This window comes from Halichoeres trimaculatus, unplaced genomic scaffold (genome assembly GCF_033239565.1).
Source record: "Halichoeres trimaculatus isolate MK-OKI-2021-1 unplaced genomic scaffold, fHalTri1.1 fHalTri1_scaffold_13, whole genome shotgun sequence".
NCBI classification, from domain to species: Eukaryota; Metazoa; Chordata; class Actinopteri; order Labriformes; family Labridae; genus Halichoeres; species Halichoeres trimaculatus.
Window position 1 is genome coordinate 33,158,485 of NW_027437191.1, and position 15,796 is coordinate 33,174,280.

The 15,796-nt window shown below is 39.6% G+C and overlaps 1 protein-coding gene across 2 annotated transcripts in view; it reads right to left on the reverse strand.

Annotated features, from left to right (window-relative positions):
* tulp4a (TUB like protein 4a) overlaps positions 1 to 14,106 on the reverse strand; it is a 48,438-nt gene extending 34,332 nt beyond the window's left edge. Inside the window, exons 1-2 of one of the 2 annotated variants that reach the window (XM_074684787.1) lie at positions 14,036 to 14,106; positions 10,778 to 11,736 (exon numbers count right to left, since the gene is read on the reverse strand). In XM_074684787.1, coding sequence (XP_074540888.1) covers positions 10,778 to 11,029 — 252 coding nt within the window. In that variant the 5' untranslated portion in view covers positions 11,030 to 11,736; positions 14,036 to 14,106. Of the gene's footprint in view, positions 1 to 10,777; positions 11,740 to 14,035 lie in introns of both variants that reach the window. The other variant, XM_074684786.1, reaches the window with a different exon arrangement.
* Between the last annotated feature and the right edge of the window lie 1,690 nt (positions 14,107 to 15,796).

The window sequence follows — 15,796 nt, forward strand, 5'->3', positions numbered from 1 at the left end:
ATTATCTGCTCCTACAATCTGAAACTGAATTTAAAGTTTTAATATTCAATTTAACCTACTCTAAAAATTCTACTCTCTGAATCTGTGCTCGATAGCTCTGCCTCACAGACGTAGATGACGTGATTCGCTGAACTTAACTGAATTTTGTGAACTGAAACTGAATTTTGAATTTCTAAATTTTAAAGAATAGTGAGAATTTAATTTTTCTAGTAGGTTAAATGGTAGGGGATGCACGTTATTAGTATCAGCCGATATTGGATTAAATATATTGGATATCAGCAAACACACCAAATTCCACTGGTATGACTTTTTTTCACTTTTTGTGAATTTATCATAAATAAATATAAATGACAAGAATATATTTTTCTGATTTCGCTCAAGAAATGTATATTACATAACAAATGTGTGCACCATAATACAATAATCTACTTCTAATACAGAAGAGAGTTGATGATCTCTGCAATTATGTGCGCTGGAAAAATATCGATATCTGTATCGGCTTTTAAATATCGGCATATCAGATATCGGCAAAAAATCCAATATCATGTATCCCTATTAAATACAATTCCTAAGCCATGAATTCAATTTCAAAACATTGATTTTGATTTTAGCACCTCTTGTCTGTGGCTCTTCCAGTCTGTTTTGTCTTTGGAGGATTTTCATTTTTACCAATCCAGACCTCATTAATCAAAGTATCAAATCTCTGCTCTGAATCTGATCGACTGAGTGAGTTAGTCATGAAGAAAAGTCTTTGGCGGATCTTAGATTTCCTTTTGATTTGAGTTCACAAAAAATGTTTCTGTAAGCCTGACCGAGATATTTAATCCTGTGATGAGCACGACTCTACACCAGAGTCCAAATGTCTTTGTCTCATCCTGCAAACTCTTCTCACAGCTTCTCATGAACAGACAGGCACACCTGGGTCTGAGGAAGACGCAGACCTGAGTGTTACGCAACGTGTGCTCTCAAAGGGTGGATTAGCACACCAAAGCCATTTCCACTAAGCACATTTAGTGGGAACACTTTAACGCAGCGAATGGGTCATGTACTCTCAATCCCGTCCAGGGCCTCTTAAGTCAGGAGGCCGGGCGAGGAGAAAGCTGACGGAGACTCTCACGGAAAGGACGTGTGAAGGTAGTGACAAGCACGGCGCAGGGAGTCAGCCAAGGAGGAAGAGGAGGGGAGTGTGAAGACGGTATAATGAGCCCAGGAAGCTCTGCGAGGGCCGAGACAAGGTGGTGATGGAGGCAGCGTGAGGTGAGATATTTAGTCAGTCAGTCAACCAGCATCCCAATCCTCCTCTCTGACGGTTTGAGAAATCACAGATCAGAGCTGGTTTATTCAAAGACTCTACCAGGAATTATAACTGATTTATTTATAAGACTTTCCCAAGAAACAACTTTTAGAGGCATATGAGCTTCACACATGAAAAATGAGGGAGGGGAAACGCGGCGGCTGCATTCATCTCAGAGAGTAATTAATTCCCTCTGATCAGGGAAGATCAGCCACATCCAAGGAGAAGGTTGAAGAGCAGCAAACGAAACGCTCCAACATCGTGACTTCTGAAGGCGAACTCGAAAAGTTCATGGTCCTGTCTCAAAAATATAAGCCCCAAAGACAGACCGTGATCAGATGATGGATCGGTTTGAAGTCGTACGAGGGAAACCAACAGAAAAAACTCCCGTCTTTGGGTAATACTCTACCCCAGAAGCTTTTTTTCCCAATATTAAAAAATAACAATCAACTTCCTTTTATCCGGGCAGAGAAGTGAGTCCCGTCTAGGGCTGGGGGATATATCGAATATACTCGATGTATCGCGGGTTTTTACACGCGAGATGTACAAAATGACTATATCGCAATCATCGAGCACAAACAGCAACCTAAATTTTTTCAGAAGTTGGAACGTAATTCTCTTTGGTGATTCGCTCGTTTCACTCTCTGCTGCTCAGCTAGTGCTCCTCTCACAGCGACAACATTCTCCCAGTATTCTACAGGCTTGTCAAGATGCTGTTTAGCAAACTTTAAACCAGCCTCAACATGCCTTTTCTTGAGGAATGGAGTCTTGCGGGCTGAGCATCCATAGAGGCCATGGTGGTGGAGTGCATTGCCTGTTGTTTTCTCTGTAACAATTGTACCTGCTGCCTCCAAGTCTTTCTGGAGCCCTTTCAGGGTGGTCCTTGGCTCATTGAGTACTCTTCTGACTGTCTTTCTGACTCCCTGGTCAGAAATCTTCAAGGAGCTCCTGTGCGTGGCCTGTTGATGGTAAGGTGGTGCTTCTTCCACTTGTGAATAATGGCCCCAACGGTGCTGACTGGAATATTCAGGTGCTTTGATATAAGTCTGTAACCAGTTCCATTCTGATGCTGAGCAACAATCAGGCTGTGAATGTCTTCAGAGAGCTCTTTGCCTTTACCCATCATGAGGTGTGTGCTATTTAACTAATTGGTGAAAAAAACACCTTTTTTATAGGACCATCAATTTGCTCTAGCCCAGCTAATGTTGGTTTGCACTAATTGGAAGTTCAAGTAATAATTACTGACAGATTTCAGGTGGTATGGTGCATTTCCTGTACAAAGTATTCAGCCTTTCCATGCTGTGTTCAATACTTTTTTCCTGTGTTATCGTACTTAATTCACCATAATCATTATTTATGGACCTGATCGTTGTGATTTCTTTTCATGTGTGGATTATTTGAGTTAATACCAATGTCTGGGAGAAATTTTGTTTGAGTTGCAGCTTTGGAAATAAATGTGATTAGAAAAAAGTTGACGCGTTCAATACTTATTTTTCTCACTGTATGTTCACATGGTGCATGAAAATCGAAATCGAAGCATTTGAATCAATATCGAATTGAACTGTGAGGTTCTTAGCAATACCCAGCCCGAATGATGACGTCGGCAGACTATATGTGGAGCCATGTTTTCCCAAAAAATACTCATTACATCTAAATCAAATTTTAGCAACAAGACAAGAAATTCATGCCCACAAAGTATTTTTGTTAACAAGGAAAATATCTCCCTGAAGACAGACACTTTATCTTCCACTTTCTCTTCTAAAGTCGATGCTCATGAATTAAGACACACTGTACTTTCTAAATCAGAGTAACTACTACTTACTGTAGAAAACAACACCTGGAAAGAGTTCCTTTTGTAGCATTTTTGCACTATTATAATATCTCAAATGAACTCAGACATGTAAGTACTTTAAAGTTCCTCATACAAAGATTTAAAAAGGAAACATCTGCCGTCACTCCACTAAAAAACATTGAAGTGATTTTTTTTTAAGTCCAATATGCAACCAAACAAAACGCAAACTATCAGTTGACAGGATTTCTCCCCAAACCTTTGCTGCAGCGAACATTTCATGTCAACATGCTGACAGACGTTGTCAAGCCTGTCTCAGCCGCTCAGCGCTCACAGAGAACGAACGGACTCCCAGTGACGAGCTGCTCGGTCTGTTCAGCGTCGGCTTGTCAGAGGAAGCATTGATCTGTCCTGATGTGCGTCCCGCTGGGAGAGCTCAGCAGCTTCACATGTACAGGTACATAAAAAGACATGAAATGCTTCTACTTTCGTCTATTTTTAGGTTTTTCAGAGGTGAAACGACACACGGGGTCAGCAGCTCTGCTTCGATAGCACGATAATAATAGAATAATGACATTTGAGGCCAAATTTCTTTTAATACAACTATTTTTATCTGTCTGATCAACTTATTTTTAGCTTTTAAAAAACTGCTACCCAAGCAAATAGACTCCGAATGTTGATCTAGAGAACTGTCCAAGCAGATAGCATTAGCATCAATCCCATCAACCCAGTGATTAATCACCTTTAGCCCTTTAAAAAACACAGTAACACACAGAGCAGACGTGTGATGATAACAACAACAGGACAAAGGATAAAGGATAACCTGATAACTCAATCTGTAGACACAATTAGGAGACTACTTCTGATAACAGACTTGTTTCTGCATGAAAAGGCACAAAAACAAAAAAGAAATCTTGAAATTTGTTTTAATTCCAGCATCATTTAAATCCAAATGTGGTAAAATTGATCAAATAGTCATAATTAAAATTAGTCAACGCTAAACTTGAGTGGAGCAGTTGTATTTTCCAAATGTGTTAATTTTCGTCTTGTGCGTTCGAAGTAGGCTCCTCCTCCTTGGCTCAGTGCCAGCAGCAGCCCACACCTTCTGCCTCCAACTGCGACTACATGAACACATTCACTAGCCCAGCAACCACCCGTGGGATTACGTTTCTACGTGGGAGAGACTCAAGAGTGCCCCTGACTTAGCATGTTAGCACAAGCTAATCACAGGTATTTCGACACATACCCGGTTAGCAGAAAGCTAACTCGTGCTCTCCCAAATCCTAAAAGCGAGTGAAAGCAGAGCCAAGCTTCACCCTCGTGTAGGAAAAAGCTTTATCTGTATTGGGTTTCGTTTCACTTTGGTTGTTTTTCTTCCTTCGTGCTACGTCCGCTATCTTAGCCTCTTTCATTAGCTTCTCCACTCACTACTCAATGGGCAAAGTCACTTGCTTATTGTGCGCGCTGTGATTAGCAGATGTAACCGCGCTTGCTCTCCGCCCAGAAACATCCCGATAAAACCAAAAAACATCAACATTCAGGCTGAGGAGGGGGTTTGAGGCAGACACAGACACTGACACACGTGTTTTTTTTTAATGGAAGATCCTGCAGACTCTTTAAACTCAGTGTTTTCCAATTAAATGTGACAATAGGAAACTTCTGACTGTAGAATTATTGATAATATGTAGGAATATTGTTGCAGGCATAAGCAACACATTTTTGAGACATCACCCATCAAATTAGCAAAAGATCCAGTTGAAATAAAAAACAAACATGAATAAGTCATTATGTTTTAATTTAGACATTTGCTGGTGTGATTCTGAGATATGGTTGCTTAGCATTTCTGCTAAGCAACCCAGCTTTGTGAAAAGCACAAAGCGTAGAATACAAAGTAGTTTCCTCCCCTCTGTGGAAAAAAAATGGCAGAGGGAGACGAAACAAAAGGAGCTGGGCTCTGCATACATACACCTTGCTCCCTTTGAAGCTGTAACCTTGTAATTATCTTTTACCCAGGCTGACGGGGAATTAGACACAGGGAGGAGGAGGACGGACCTTCATCAGAGACGTACGACAATCCTTGGACCTAAAAAGCCTTTTAATTATCTGATGAACATCCTGAGGGAGTTCAGAGTTAGAGCAGAATGAGAGATGAGCTTCACCACAACACAGGAGGCTTTTACCACAATAACCTGTTATGCCACGAGGGACTGTATTTGTTTACCATGTGTAAACAACACACTTAAACCAGGCGTTTGCACTGAATCTCTGTAAATAACAACAGTCTTCATCAGTTATCTGCAGAGTCCAAAGATGGCCAACATCAGAATGATCCCAGGACACTTGGGTCCATACATCACGGGGAATAATGGACAAACTTAAAGATGCTGGCACAAGTATTGATCTTGAGAGACCCAGACTCCTACACGCTGAGTTCATGTTGCAATTTTGTGTGAGTGACTGAGTGTGTGTGTGTGAGTGTGTGTGTGGGCTCTTTCATAACGTGAGTGTAGCAAATTTAAGTGGGAGGACACTCATCACTACTGACGACAAGCGCTCAATGACAGAAGTGATATTTAAAAGGACAAGAAAGTCACGGGGACGCGGCTGCATTTACTGCTGAGTGTGTAGCTTTTCAAGACATGGAGAGGTCACCCCGACGTATCAATAAAGCTTTACCAATATTGAAATACGATATTGCATTGGCTTGAGTAGAGATGTGTAGGAAAAAGTACAAAACCAACTCCTGGATACATTTTTGGTGTAAGATACAAAAAACAGCCTCGCCCAACTGGATTCAGCAGCACTGGGATGTGCAATGATGTGTGTGAGCAAACAGATCTGTCAGAACTTGACAGAATTTATTAGTCTGTGTGATATTCACCACTTTCAGAATCCAGAAATTATGCATAGGGAAGACGAGCTGTAGATTCTGAAGCTTCAATCTTTTTGCTTTATAGAAAATCTAGAGCAGAAAAGAAGACGACAGTTCCTATTTTCATGACATGTTCTGGCCTTTTCACTTAGTTTCATTTGTATTTAATTGGTGCTAAATGTCCACACTGTTTGTTTCTGGATGTCAACAAAAAATTGGACAGACACTAAGTTGAAAAGCCTCATTTGATTTAGAGAAGCTCTCTTCATGTTATCCATTTATTTCATTTTTATTTAATGGTTAATCCATTTGTTCATCCAATAAAGTTTGTTTTTGAAACTGAGGCTGTGTCCGAAATGGCATACTAACGTACTACTCATACTAAGTGTGACGTCAAAAATAGTATGTAGTGCGTTCACATTAAATAGTATGAAAAGATTGTGTGCGCGAGAAATACCCGGATGTATACTATATTGGTAAAAATTTGAAGTATGGGAGGTGGGCATACTAGTCGCACTGACACGCCCCATAGTGAATCGCGAGCCCCGTATTTATAAACGTAAATACAGAATGAGATGACAAGATGAGAAGCGACTAAAATGGACTTAGCTCTACAGGGAAACCTAAACGTAAGTACAAAGAAATAAAGTGCCTGAGGCGACGGACAGATCGTCTTCGGTGTCTGCGAGCAGTAAACATTTTTTAATTTTTTGAAGAGTGATGAATTCGTCTTGAGACCGGTGTTAGCTAAAAATCATCCACTAGCGAACTTCCCGTTTTCAAAATAAAAGCACCCGTTTATCTCCTTTAAGTTCTTTAACGCTTTTGTAAATTGGGCTCTTGTTTGGGAGCGGACCGGAAGTTTCTTGGATAGCATATTGGCGCTCTTAACAGAATGTCCGAAATGTCGAAATTAAATTTGTATCCGTGCGGTTTATGGCCCAAATGACCACATTTTGGTTTTCTACGTGATGACTTTCTCGCCTAAAATGTTCTTAAAACTTTCAAATATGGCGAATCAACTGAGATATATGATAGCCTGGTGTGCTTCCATAGACTTATGTGTGCTTCCAATTTTTGTCATCGGAGGTTTTGAAATGCATCATGGGAAACCGAGTAGTATACTACGGTGTAAACGGTTGGCACTCTAATCATACTTATAGTATGTAGTATACAGTATATACACAACGACCATGTAGTATGTAGTATGTTAGTATGCCATTTCGGACACAGCCTGAGTTTTGAAGCAGATCAGCGTCAGTGGCCATATTGGAAATGGGGCGGGCTCTGAGCCTCCACACTAACAGCTATTACAGGGCGCACGCCTCTGTCGAACAGCAGAGCTGGGCCTCTGATTGGGCGAACTTGTGATCTTAATTTCTTCTAAACTGCCATGTTAGAAAAACATCCCCCCTCCATACAGTGTGTGCTATTAGAGAAACCAGCTATTCACCAAGGAGATATTCTTTGAACCAGGCTGTAAACATTTTTATTTCTGCTGGGAAAACGGCTTTTAAGCTAGCTGTGTATGTTATTTTCTAATCCCACTGATTCATTTTAACTTGATTTTACTTTTGTTTGTTTGTTGATTTTTATTTTTATTTTATTTATTTATTTTTTGATTTATTTATCTCAAACCTAAAAAACAGAAAACAAAAGGAAATAAAGAAATAACAAACAACAACCAAATCCAACAAGTACTATGTAAACCAAACTGTACTGCTACAGTACATTAACAAATTAAGCATGTGAGTGCAAACACATGCACAGCAACCAGTTTGAGAAGGAACAGAAAGAAGCAAACAAGCTTATCTAGTCCTGCCCCTTCAATACAAATTTTTACAAGTTTTAAAGTGACCTGAGTGTCATGAAAGGCACTTTTAGATAAAATGTGTTGTTATTAGAGATGTTCGATACCACTTTTTTTTGACCGATATCAGTACAAGTACACCTTCTTGAGTATTTACCTATACTGAGTACCAATACTACTAGTACTTCTGTATTTTTTCAAATAACCTGAAGTGCTACATAAAAAAAGTTTAACTGTTAACTCTTCCTGGTTCATTCACGTTGTCTGAACAAAGCCTGACGCACATTTGCTGGAGCAGCTGTTAGCGGCAAATACCTGCAAGGACGACTTGCTCAACGTAAGATTTTTTTCCCTTAAATATCGGCTGCTGGTATTGGCATCAACGAGAACCAATACCTTAAATAAGGCTGGTATTGGCCCGATACCCGATAAAGATATCAGTACTCGCCCATCCCTAATTATTATTATGATTATTATTTCTGGTACTTCCTGAGCCTCAAGAGGAAACTCGATGAACTGCAGATTTTAACACTCCTGCACTGCCTCATATTTTTAGAAGTTTGCTGCTTGGTTCAACCTTTAAATCCAACCATGCAGCCTCATGTGGATATGAGTAATAAATAAAGCTGTATTTTTTGTAGGGATGCACTGATATGACAATTTTGGCTGATACCGATATCAATATTGTTGTTATGACCGATATTTACCGATATTGATATTGGTAAAAAAAAAAAAAAAGTGAGAAAAGACGACCATGGAGAGGATCAAAGGATGGAGCCAAAGTACGTTTTGTCTGTTTTTTGGATCAAAAACAGGAAAAGAGACATAAAAGAAGAGAGTCCATTCTTCTTAGTAAGGCTGCAGCGATTAGTCGACATAATCGACTTGTCGACCATAAAAATTCATCGACGTAAATGTTAATAGTCAACGCGTCGTATTATTGTTTTCATTGTCATTGTCACATGGTGAAATCAAATACCAGGGGGTAATACTCATCTGTAACTTCAGTTCACAGCATGAGGTGCTGTGTTATTGGATACTTTAATGGGAAAAGATCACTAAGTTCACACATGAGGAATATTGATGAGGAAAAATCTCCACTCCCAGAGAGCACTGTGCGCTGACGGAGGCTCTGCGTCTCCGGCTTGGACAGCCTGACAGCTCCCGGAGTTTAGCGTCTGATAACGTGATCTAGAGAGTCTCCTTCACTCTGTTACAGACAGTTTTTCAGGATCTGAGTCACAAACTAGTGTCAAAACTCCCCTAACTTTAGAAAAGAGAGGACATTTATCTGAGGGGGCTCTCACTCTCAAGCTCACACTGCAGCAGTAACACTCAGCGGGAGGAGGAAGGGCGGAGTGAGCATGAGCAAATAGCGCATGTAGAGAAACAAAGCTAAACGCGTTGTCATGGAGAGCTGGGAGAGAGTCAGACGGGATCATACAGAGAGCAAAGCCCCAATAAGCAAATAAACATTAGAAAACAAGCCCAAAGTCACTGATAAGCGGTCTGTCCAACACTGCATACAACAACTTAATATCCCTGTTACCTGCTTCATTCATTTTCAGATTTATTTATTTTCTTTGTATAGTAGTCTACTTAAATTTTTTATGCCATCATGAATGAAATAAAGACAAACAAACATGACACAGGGCTGACCAATCAGAGATGAGAACCTAACTCTGGGTAAATGCAGTGAAAATGCAACACACAGGTTGAATTTTACAGGTCTGCACATTTTAAAGGCCACATTAGGTTGAAACACAAAATAATCGTGATTAATCAACTAATCGAAAAAATAGTCGATAGATTAGTTGACTTTAAAAATAGTTGTTAGTTGCAGCCCTATTGGACTGTAAGAGTAAACAGACTGGCCTTTTTATTTTTTATAATTTTATTCTATATTTTGCATTTTGCTGTGCAAAACAGTGTTGTTTAATTAGCTGTTATGAGAGAGATCGTTTTGGCACGTATTTGGATACCTTATGGTTTTGAAATAATCGAACAACAGAAAAATAATTGTTAGACTAATCGTCCAATTAATCGTTAGATTAGTCGACTAATCGATTAAATAATCGCCCGATTAATTGTTTTAAAAATAATCGTTTACCCCCAGTCCTACTTCTTAGGTAGTTTTGGTGTTTACATAGTCAGAGAAAACAAGATTATTTGGGTCTTGAAAGATCGTTCAAGATGCTCTGAAAATGCAGGCAGCTAATGACTAAATATCGGCCGATACCAATAAAATATCGGCCGATATGGATATATTGTGCATCCCTAATTTTTTGTGAATTAAAACATAAACAAGTATAGAATTTAGTATTTAAGCAAAAAATACTTTTTTTTTAAAGAAGATTTATATGAAAGTTCAAACAAAAAAAACTACATGAAGAAGATCCTGGTAAAAAAAAAAATAGAGGAACACTGAAATTTGAGTCTAGACTATGAATGTTCAAAAATCCTCCACCATCTGACATGAAACCTCAGTGACAGTTAAAGGCAAATTACACTTCATTAGGATCTAGATACAAAGACATCTAACAAACAGTGGTGCAGTTCTTGCACATCGATGGAACAAGTCAACGTCTCATATCTGGTAAATCAGAGCGAGCGTGGTTTAACCTCCTCCACACTGCACTGATCAACAAAGCTGCCAGAGGAAATTTTACCAAATTCAAGTGGGCCGAGTTAAATGACATCTCCACTGTGCTTCAGTCCCTCTCTGTGGGGACTCATCCACTCTCCGCTCAGCTGCCTCAGGGAAAGCTGACACAGCACCTTGCTCCATCTGACCAGCAGCTACACCCACCAGAGGAGAAAACACAACCTGTGGTCGCAGCACTGACACACACCGTGGGGAACATTTGTAAACATAAAGGGGAATGGGTGGGCAACGATCAGCTGGTATTTGTACTGAAAAAACAGCCTCAGATGGGAAAAGGTGGAGGAAAAGTGTAGCATCACAGTGTTTTAAAGCTGTTTTCACATTTAAAATGAAGTCATCAAACTTACCTCGCTGTTGTGTCCTCTGAGGTTGAAGTTGACCCTCTGCGGGGTGGGCCGGTCCCGTCGACAGTGGCTGGACGTGAACGTCACCCCGACAACCCCTCGCCCGTTGCCGGTAGCGAGCCAGCCTTCTTCGTAGTAGCGCTTCCTGCACACCGGCTTCTCCTTCTCGCTCTTGGGCACGCGGCCCTTCCAGGACAGGCACAGGATGTTGGAGTCACTGCAGAGGACCGGGCCATGCTCCACGGCGGCGAACATCCCTGCAGCACTCTACACAGCCCGTTGGGTTTAAAAGAAAAATAAAATATCACCCAGAGGGAGGCGGGAGGTTTTTCAGAGGGGTCGGTACCGTTAGGAGCGCCTCTCCTCCGCTGAGGTTACTGGTTCTGTGTCAGGTGTGAGACAACGGTGCATAGTTCTTACGTTTTCCCTCGGTTAACTGGTTATTTGCAGTAATAAAAGGTGAAAAACTTGAGGTCACAAAACTGTGGGGTTAAACATTGCTGGACTGAAGGTGTTATATCGCCAATGGGCTGCATACACAACTAAAAGGCACTCTTTCAAGTCATTTTGATGATTTAGATCCGTGAAATACCTCGTTGATGATGTTTCAATGACAAGGCAACAGATGAGAAATACTTAGAAATCCCTTGTGGCGGATCCAAGACTCAAATAAACATCCACGAAACCAAAAAGCTTATCTTGTAAACTCATCAACAGGCAAGGCATCCATTCCATCAAACGGGGTCAGTGCTTCAAGTTGATGAGGGAAGCGGTACTGTCCAGTTCAGTGTATCATCTCTGGGCTCCGCGTCCTCCTCATACGACCCCGGCCGTGTGTGTGAGAGGAGGAGCAGGGACTCCTCTCCATCAGCTGTGAGCCGGCAGGAGAGCTGCTTCTCCCGGTAACGTCATCACGTCAGCCTGTCTGCCTTTTCAACCCGCTGCGAGGATCCCATGGAGGACTGCTTGATAACAAAAAGGAGAAAGAGGAGTTTTTTTTCGTTAAAGGGGACATATCATGCTTGTTTCTCCTTTTCACTATGCCAGACTACAAGCTGCCCTCAGTACAAGTCATTTAGTTCCTTCATTTCCCCACAATAGTGTTCTCAATATCCTCATTTTAGGCCATTCTGAAGATCTCGTTGAAACGCTCCATTTCCAGAATGACCTCCAGTAACCTCGCAACGTCACAGCCCTTTGTGCTCTGATTGGTCAGTTCTATCAGAGGGGCGGAGGGGGTAGAGCCAGGGGGCGGTTTTTGCAGAATGGCAGTATTTACAAAATCACCACATTGGATGGAGCAGACCGAGCGAGTTTGCTGTTTGCCAAAACTTCACCGTAAGGCATTGATAGCACTAATAAAATGGCAGAGTGTAGGATACGTCCTTTTGTATTGGACCCCGAGTCAGACCCAGACAGTTCTGCAGCTCAGGAGGAAGAAAATCCACCTGGACACAGATCATCTCAGGACGCTTCAGTGTGGTGAGTCAAAGCGGTACTGTAACATGTATAGTCTATACGTGGAAATATAGGCAGACTTCACCAATAAACTATTTCTATGACAGGGCTCCATCCTGCTCCTTCACTTTTCTCTGTCTGTTTTATCCATCATGCTGAAAGTGTCGTCTAAAGATCGCCTCTACCGTCAGTTCCTCACTATGTTATTACCGCAGCATTATTGTGGTCCAGGTTACTACAGTGTTTTAACTGCTAATTCACCACGTAAAGCCAAGCTGCTCAGCAGAGCAGAGTCCCTGCATCCAGCACTCAGTCGGTCGGCTCTTGGTGGGTGTATCCCTCGGCGGCGGTTGTGTGACTAACTGACATCACAGAGGAGGAGCTGCTTTATCAGATCGCTCCAATAAAAATAAAGGATCCTCGTGTCGTCACGACGGTCAAAATCTTGCGCCAACTGTCAATGACCTATTTTCAGAGGCATCAAATCTCGTTCTAGGATATGAGAAAAAATACAACATCTCATTTTTTTTAAATTCAGGGGGTGAAAGGTTTTGTTTTCAAATTTACTATATCATATGTAAGTATTAAATCAGGCATCAGCATGATATGTCCCCTTTAAACGTCGATATTAAGGCGGACTGTGTCACGAAACAAGCAGAGGGAAAGTGCTCCAAGCTTTCAACCGCCACCCACAGCCGTTAATTTAAATATTAATGCGCGAGCCTAAAATTACCACTCACTGTGCAATCACTTCAGGACTATCCTGCTCGGCGGAAGGGTATTTAACTAATTGTTGAATTATTGAAAAGAAACCATGCATCATGTAACACCGTTTTATCAGGCTAAACTAATGTAGCAAAGCAGCTACACGCTAATAACGTTAAAAAATAACCAACATAAGACAACCGACGAGGTTTGAGCTTTATCTTAAAATCATCAAATGATAAAAAATGATGTTTTCTAACGGAGCCGAGCGAGGTCTGCTGAGGTAAACCTGTAGATACCGACGGACGTTTGGATTCGTGATGCAGTCAGGGGTCCACTTGTGATAAAATGAGACTAAATGAACAAAAGGAAATTAATCGACTTTTAGGTTAAACTGTCATCAAAAATATAACATTTTCTACTGTAATTTCAAAAAATGACAAGAAAGCGGTTGAGCAGCACATCCACAAACACATCCAGCTCATTAATGTTCGGTCATTGACGTTTAATTAAATAACATTAAAGTATGTCGACGAAAAAATCAAGACCCAGAGATAGTAACGGCTTAAGAGCACAGCCGAAGCCCGTAAGATGATGCAAAAAAAAAAAAAAAGCAATCACCCTGAGCTGCCTGCTAGCTCCAACTAGCTTCATCCTGGATGTTGGATAAAGATACAGAGCTATGTGGGCTTCATGGATCAAAACATCTCAGCGCCGGGGTTAAGCTTTCCTGTTTTTTCCTTTGTGGAGTAATACTGCGCCGAGATGCCTGGAAACGTGACTAACGCTTCTGTCTGCCTGAGCTGTCCCATCCTCAATAACAATCCATGTTAGCTGACCGGCTAACCGACCAGCTAACTAGCTGAACCCGAACCACCCTGAACGGATACTGGCTCCGTCCATCAGCCGCTGGCACTTGTCGCTAAGGCTACGGCTAGTAGCTAGCCAACAATTTATTCCGAAGTTGATATTTTTCTTTTTAGCATTTAGCTGTTTTAAACAATGGCATGTCGATGACACTGCGGACCAACAAGCAGAAAAATACCAGACCTGTCGTCAACAAAGCCGGAGAGCCATCAATGGGCTGTGAACGCTTACCTCGTCTCTGTACTGCTGCTTCTCCCTCCGCCTGCAGCCTGCTTCTGTCCGCTCGCAGGGCCCGACAGCTGTGTCACGTGACAGGCACGTGATTCAGACCAATTACATTTTGTCAGTTCACATCAATACATTAATGTATTGTAATGTAATGGAAGCTGTCTACGTATGGAAGCCTGTATCTGTGGAAGCCCATCAAAATAATAAAAGATCGAAAGTGGGATAATACAGTGATTATTATGATATAGAAAGTCATAATTGTGAGATGAAAAAAAATCATAATTATGAGATTAAAAAAACATCTAAATTATATTAAAAAATTGAAAGTCCTAATTTAAAAAAAACACTTAATTATGAGATTAAAAGTCCAAATAATAAGAGTGGGAAAAAAACGAAATTATGAGATTGAAATATTGTAATTATGAGACAGGAGAACCGAAAAATTAAAAGTCATAAAAAGGGAATAAAACGCTAAAATGATAAAGTTGCAAAGTCATAATTGAGAGACAAAACTTTGAAATAATGAGATCAAAGCATAGGATTAAAATCGAAAAGAAATAAAAACTCTAAGTAATTACGAGATTAAAGTCCAAATAATGTGATAAAATTTCTTAATAATGAGATGAAAAGTAAAAAATTTGAGAAGAAAATTCATAATTATGAGATTATAAGAAATGAAATTAAAAAAAATTAAAAAGTCCAACTTATAAAATAAGAAGTCTCAATTATGAGAAATAATTTCTTATTATTAGATTAAAAAGTCAAAAAAATGTGATAGAAAGTCACAAGCTAACAGTTCGAATTTATGAGACTAAAAAGTCATAATTTTGAGATTAAAAAAAATTATATTATGAAATTAAAATGTCATGATTATGAGATAAAAAGTCGAAAAAAAATTAGATAGAAAGCCATTTTAAGATTCAAAAACTATTAAAAAAAAATTAATAATTATTTTGAGATGAAAAACATCTAAATTATAAAAATTAAAGTCTTAATTATGAGATTAAAAGTCCAAATAATAAGATAGAAAAAAATCAAAACTATAAGATTAAAATGTCATAATTATGATGTAAGGAAAATCTAAATTATGAGATTAACTGTCACAATAAGGGAATAAAACGTTAAAATTTTAAGATTAAAAAGTCATAATGGTAAGACAAAAGTCGAAACAAGGAGATAAAACTCATAATTATGAGAAGAAAAGTCAAAATTATGAGAAAACAATCATAGTTGTGAGATTGAAAGTAGTAGGAATAGTAGGATTATTAGGGTTTTTTATTCAGTCAACATACATTTTACAATAATTGTCACAAAATAGACATTTTAAACAAACCAGAATTCTAATGAGTAGTGACTGAAAAGGCATAGGCAGAAGCAAAATGCTTATCTGAGCCTAGCCCATATATTTAAACAAAGATAAGCTACCTCAAAAAATACATAAATAAATAATCAAAGATAAAGAATCAACATTGATACATCATTACATGATCAACACTTAAAATTTTCAAAGATAACTTTGGAGACCATTTTTCTGAAGGTATAACATGAATTGCAGGTTTTTATATTTATGTTTGCATCATTCCATAGTTTAACCCCAACAACAGAAACACATCTCCTTTTAAGAAAGTCATAATTATGGGATTAAAAACGAAAATTATGGAATCAACATACAACATAAAGTCAAAATTATGAGATAAAAAATTCTCAGCATGAGACTAAAAAAATCACAATTTTAAGATTAAAAAATTACATTATAAAATTAAA